This window comes from Aplysia californica, unplaced genomic scaffold, assembly GCF_000002075.1.
Source record: "Aplysia californica isolate F4 #8 unplaced genomic scaffold, AplCal3.0 scaffold00442, whole genome shotgun sequence".
NCBI classification, from domain to species: Eukaryota; Metazoa; Mollusca; class Gastropoda; order Aplysiida; family Aplysiidae; genus Aplysia; species Aplysia californica.
The window spans coordinates 549,972-556,070 of NW_004797712.1; the positions used below are offsets into that span (position 1 = coordinate 549,972).

The following is a 6,099-nucleotide window of genomic DNA, read 5'->3' on the forward strand; positions in this document are numbered from 1 at the left end:
AAAGCAGAGAGCAGAGTTGACCATGAGAAACTTGCAGATAGAGATGAGGTCCAGCGCCAACACCATAAAGGAGGTGGGTGATCTTTGATTTTGATTCTTGAAAGGTTGTCTTGGTTTTTGGTTTTTATTTTAATGGTCTTATCAGAATAGTCCTTTTGTTGTCTTTGTTGTTGTTGCTGTTGTTTTTATTGTCATTTTTATTTTCAATGTTGTAATTGCTGTCGCTGTTTTTATCAATGTTGTTTGCATTGATGCTGGTCTAGCACCCCTTCCATTCATGCCCTTCGGGGGCGCGGGGGGGGGGGTTGTATTGTGAAGTGTTTAAGTCTTTTTGCATCTTGAGCTTCCTCTCTTAGGGCTGGTGTTTGAAGGCCACTACTGGTAGGTCCTTGTTTTCCCCATTTGCTTCTGCATGTCTCTCTTGCTTTTCCCCTCCTGCACTTAATGGCCATTTATGGAAGATGTGCTTCTCTTTACTTACTCCTTCTGTTAAAGTTCCTTTTGAGATGCTGTTAAAGAATTATGAATCCTGGTGGTTATATTGACTACACCGATTTATTCACTGTCCATTGTTGTATTGTTCAAAGTCGAAGATTTGGTACAATGAAAATTTTTTTTCTGTTCAATACAAATTTGTACTCTGTAATGTTACATTTGCTATGTCTGCTTTTTGGCGAAATGAGACCATTGTTAACTCCACATGCCCTAAACTAAAACTTAACAATTTTATCTACTAGTTCTATAAAGTCCCTCGATTTTTAAAAAGCACAGCTTCATTCCTTTGTCCAAGATCATTAAGCACACAACTGGAAAGTCCGACCTCTTTTCTTTCCCGCTGTTGTTTCTGACTGTCTGTCTTACTCAATTTTGCTGTAACTCAAACGTCAAAAAAATCTTGAGGGTGGTTGGCGGGTGCTCTGATGAGGTTTGCTTCTTTCCTATCAAACATCTATCATCTTTATTTCTCCTTCTTTTTTGTGTTTGTTACTCTGTTATAACACCTCTAATTTTTGGGCACTTATACGACTTTGTTTAGTTGCAAAGACCGTAAAGCTCTTACTAAACACCATTTTTCAGCTGGAGGAGGAGAGAGAGGAGCTCCAGCGTCAGGTGACACATGCTAACAACGCACGTCTGCTGCAAGAACAGATCAATGACGACCAGCAGAAGTTCATCCATCAGCAGACGACGCAGCAGGCGCAACACACACCAAGGGTACGGTATATTATGAATGACGTATGATGTCGGTTTAACTGAAATTTGGAGTTTACTTTTAGCATGGATGATGTGCAAATATCAGTCATATTATGACATCAAGTTGGGGTTTTTTTTGGTTGTTAGTGGGGCTGCCTTTGTTTTGTAGAGGGTAATTGATAGATGATGTGATGTGGTTTACTTCTCATACTTCTTTTGAGAGTTGTTGTTGTTATTCATTCATGGAAAATTTTTGCAGTCATTATGTTTCAATTTAATATTCAACTTAATTCAGTTCTTTCCTTTGACTTTGTGGCCTTTGGCCTTTTGAGCTCAACTTAAGTCTTGTTGATTAGATAGAAAAAAGGATGTTAGATAATCCTTCTCTCAAGCTCATTTCATGAGAATATGGTACTGCGTGTCTTGCAATAGTCACTTGATCATGGCTATGGTGGTCAAAATCTAATTTATGTACACAAAACCCTCAAAAAAGGAAGAAGAAATGTTTCTCACAAGGAGTGACTTGCCCTCCCTCATGATGAGTCAAAACTTCGGGAGTTTGTGTTCACAAGAGATCAGTAGTGCTAGAAATGGACATGTGTAGGGAGGGGGGTGCAAATTTTGTGCATATGTGTGCATATGCGCGTGGGCTACAATGTCAAAACACTTTTGCATGATCTGTGAATAGAATATAAAATATGAGGCGTGCTGACAAAATGAATTACTTGTCAGATTTTAGCCCCAGGGAAATAGATTCATCAAATTAGAAGAAAATTTTTTAAGACACGTTTAACTTGAAGAAAATGGAATCAGTTAAAAATCTACCAATTTGATCCTAGCGTTGATTTTCAGCTAATACTTTCTTGTTTAGTTAACGAGAAATAAATCTTTTTCTCAGCACATTTCACAATGTTTGTTTTTTTTCCCTCAGGATTCCAAAGATTTTGACGAGTCACCTGAGCTGTCTGGGGACATGGACAAGTTGAGGGCAGAACTCTATGCATTGAAAGTGAGTTCACGATTTGTTCTTTTTGGATTAGGGAATATGAAAGAGTGTATATATATGCGTTTATTTGTTTGTACTTGTGTGTGTCTGTGAGGGGGGGGGGGGGGGGATTATAAATTCAATCTAGAATTTAATTTTATTGTAATATTTTAATTCTTTTTTTTTTAAACTTTTACTATTAGAAGTAGCTGTAGTAGTATTATTATTACTATTATCAATATTATTATTATTGTCTATGAACCTACTCTAAGTTCACCTGTATATGACAGTCACCTGCACAAACAGCCACTTCCTATTTCCATCCCTCATCCTTGTGTATTTTTGTATTATATGATGATACTTGACACTGTAAGACAGCCACCCATTTAATACATGCACTTTTCTCTTTTACAATGGATGGCTCTCTTAAACAGTTTCAGCTATATTTTCCATGTCACAACTGTCCTGATTCGTTTTCTACTGAAATAGGTCTTTTGTGACCCTAAGTCACTGTTAACTTATTCTCTCTTCCCACCCCCCACCCAACCATCTATCCACCTATAGCCTATTGTGTTTGTGTGCTCCTCAGATGGAGATGGACCGCCAGAGGTCAAGGTTCAAGGATGAGGTGACCCTGATGGGAGCAGAGAATGAAGAGCTGCTGTCGAAAAATGAAGAGCTCAAGAACGACATTGTAAGTGGTGGGAGTGCAGGAAGTCATGCATGACCTACAGGCTTATATGACTGGGCTGGTGTCCTCTGTGCACATTTTTTTGGTTTGTTTTTTTGTCTATTCAGAATTTAAGTAGTTTAGTTTTGGTAAGAGATTTACTTGCAACACAAATAGGGCGTCTCGACTGTGTGGTGTATGACTCTGCTGTGTACCATTTTGAAAAGTGACATATAATGGAGTCTTACACTGAGCAGTCTAGTCTATATAAGTGATGAAGGTTAGCTAGAGAGTAACATACACAGAAAAGAAGGAGGAGAGATAAGGATGATAGATGTTTGATAGGAAAGAAGGAGTGAACCAAACCAGAGCACTCGCCAACCACTCACTTTTCAGAATAGGTATGGCAGAATGTTGCATTTATAAACTTTGTTGTTACTTAGTGCACTTTCTATTGAGAAAACTGTTGAGTATACGATAATTTCATGAACTATCAGAAGAAAATGTACCCTGTTTTCGAGGAGGATCAATGCTTGATGATATTTTTATTGAGTGTCTGAAAGATTGTGGGAATGCAGAGAGTGAGAAAAATAATAATAATTCCTGAGATTGGTGCACACAGCAGATATTCCATCTCTTTCCTCAGCCACTTGATACTTTTTCTGTGCAGATATGCTATCCTCCATTAGTTTGATAAATGCACAGTTAAACCTGCTATAATGGCCACCTGTCCAAGAGAATCGCAAACGACCCCTTCCCACGTCCCCTTTTGCGTAGTTTCGATATTAAAATGACCCTGTTCAAGACAGGCATCTGTCTAAGACAACTATTGTTCTCCCCTACAATGGGTGGCTGTCCTGGGACAGTTTCGACTGTACTTTACTCTCGCGCGCAATGCTATGAACTGCTGTGAATGCAACCAACTTGTGTTTCGCACGCTCATATGACCTTGTGCAGTTGTGAGCGCTGTAAAACTTACTAAACTAAAACTAATCTTAACTAAACTAAAACTTTACCTCTTCTTTTATCACCCTCCTAAATGTGCCGCGAAGTGTAAATGGCTATTTTTCTTCTTCTTCTGTAAAGAGACTGAATGAAGAAGCCCTGGCTCACGCCACGATGCAGTATAACATCCAGGTGGCGTCGCTGCGTACAGAGATCAGCACAGCGTCGGCCTCTACTGACAGAGAACGTGCCACCCGGGAGAAGCTGGAGGCAGAGGTATGATGATGATAATAGTGATGGTGATAATAATGATGATGATGATAATAGTAATAATAATAATGAAAATAAATAGCATTTGTATAGCACTTATGGCGTTTTCAACAGCAAGCTCTATGCATTTTACAATCTATATTATGGGGCTTGGGTCTTTCTAAATTGTTTGATAGTAAATCATAGGATAGGAACAAAAAGACAGACTTTTTTGTATGTTTGTAGTGTTAAAGTTAATTTACTTTAGTAAATCGCTTGGTTGCTACTTCCATTTTTCCCCCTCTTTCTTTCTGTCTCATTCTCTATCTTTCTCAATGTCTTACTTGCTCTCTTCCCTTCCTCTCTTTCCTTCCTCTCTCTTTGTCTCTGTCTCTCTCTCTGTCTCTCTCTCTCTCTCTCTCTCTCTGTCTCTCTCTCTGTCTCTCTCTGTCTCTCTCTCTCTGTCTCTCTCTCTCTTTCTCTCTCTCTCTCTCTGTGTGTCTCTCTCTCTCTTTTTTTTCCTCTCTCTCTCTTTCATCCCTCTCTTTTCCATCCCCCCTACCTTTCTTTCTCTAGGCCCCGCTCTCCTTCTTTGTATAACTTTGCATAAATTGTTAGCCACCTATGCCATCATGAAGATGAAGTCACCAAAAAACATGCAATTATATCCCATCTCTGTATCCAGATTGAGTCTCTCAAGACCAGACTCTTTGCATCCAACCAGGAAATGGATAAAATTAACAGAGTTCGCAATGAGCTGGAAAGGTAAATACTGAGATTACATTTATTTCGAATTTGTTTTTCGCTGTCCCTTATATGGAAATAAAAAGTAGTTGTCTAATTTGAATTTATGACTCTGCTGTTGCGTAGACTCAGAGATTTAACAATGAGAGGTTGGCGGGTGCCTCAGATAAGTCCTACTGTTTTCTATCCCTTTGCACATTCAGTCTGTCTTTCTTCTTTTTCTCTTGGCACAAACTACCTTTGTGGTGTTGACAAACTTCTCTTGAACCCAAACTCCAGCCGAGGTTTCTTTAAAAATTAATGTAGAGAGGGAAACCGGCGGAGACATGATCTTGTGAATAGGTTGACAAATGCACCAGTTGTAATGAATTTACTCCATGTTACGTATAACAAAAGACATTGTCTCTAGTTGACTTCTTATTATTATACTACGCGTTACGCCATCTGGCATTTAGGGCAGCAACAAAGGATCTCCAGCTCTGTCTGTTTTGGGCCTTCTTGGTCAACGCCCCCCACGAATGGTTCCAGGACTTCATTTCAGACTCTACTGTGTGTCTCCAGGTCACTTTGGGTCTGCCCCTCTTGCGATGTCGTTCAGGTGTCCAGTGAAGGCTAGTCTTCACAATAGAGTCTGGTTTTCTTCTCAGAACATGTCCTATCCACCTCCGTCTTCTCCTTTCTAGTTGACTGGTGGCCACGAATTGACTTGAGGGTTTGTTACAAGAACGAGTTTCTTGCATTGGCCATGTTTTCCACAATACTGAAGCCAAATGCAATATTACCACGTAAGAAAGTAGAATCAATACACAAATATGTATACACATCACCAATGATCTTATATATATATATGCAGGCATTCATATACTTTCACTGTTCAGGGTTGAAAAAATTGTTCCCTGACAATCAGTGACACTCCAGATGAAGTTTCAGTTTTATTGTGACCATGAATGAGTTTTTAAATTGTATTCTATATCTTTTTAGTGAATGTATTATCGTTGCCAGGCTCGAAAGGGGAAATGACTTCTGTATCCATTACTATTGTTTATTTATCTATCAGAGACCATCGTCGTGAGAAGGAAACGTGGGTTCGAGAAATGGAGAGAAAGGAGGAGGAAGTGAACATGTTGAAAGACAATGCTCAGGTTAGTGTGGATTCAGTAATCACATTTTAATATAAAACTTTACATCTTGATAAATTTGTTTTAAATGTATGTGTTTTTTTCCGTCTCATCGACACAATTTAGGTTATTTTGGAGATAGGCTTTGACCCTGCCTACTGTTGGGGCCAAACCCAGGCTGAGAGGGATACAAC

At 39.2% G+C, this 6,099-nt stretch overlaps 1 protein-coding gene across 3 annotated transcripts in view; it reads left to right on the plus strand.

Annotated features, from left to right (window-relative positions):
• The first annotated feature begins 2,130 nt into the window (after nucleotides 1–2,130).
• Nucleotides 2,131–6,099, plus strand: part of LOC101860039 (ankyrin repeat domain-containing protein 26) — a 31,755-nt gene continuing 27,786 nt past the window's right edge. For all 3 annotated transcript variants that reach the window (XM_035971481.1, XM_035971480.1, XM_035971482.1), the window contains exons 1-5: nucleotides 2,131–2,203; nucleotides 2,769–2,873; nucleotides 3,936–4,070; nucleotides 4,729–4,808; nucleotides 5,845–5,929. In XM_035971481.1, coding sequence (XP_035827374.1) covers nucleotides 2,168–2,203; nucleotides 2,769–2,873; nucleotides 3,936–4,070; nucleotides 4,729–4,808; nucleotides 5,845–5,929 — 441 coding nt within the window. In that variant the 5' untranslated portion in view covers nucleotides 2,131–2,167. The remainder of the gene's footprint in view (nucleotides 2,204–2,768; nucleotides 2,874–3,935; nucleotides 4,071–4,728; nucleotides 4,809–5,844; nucleotides 5,930–6,099) is intronic.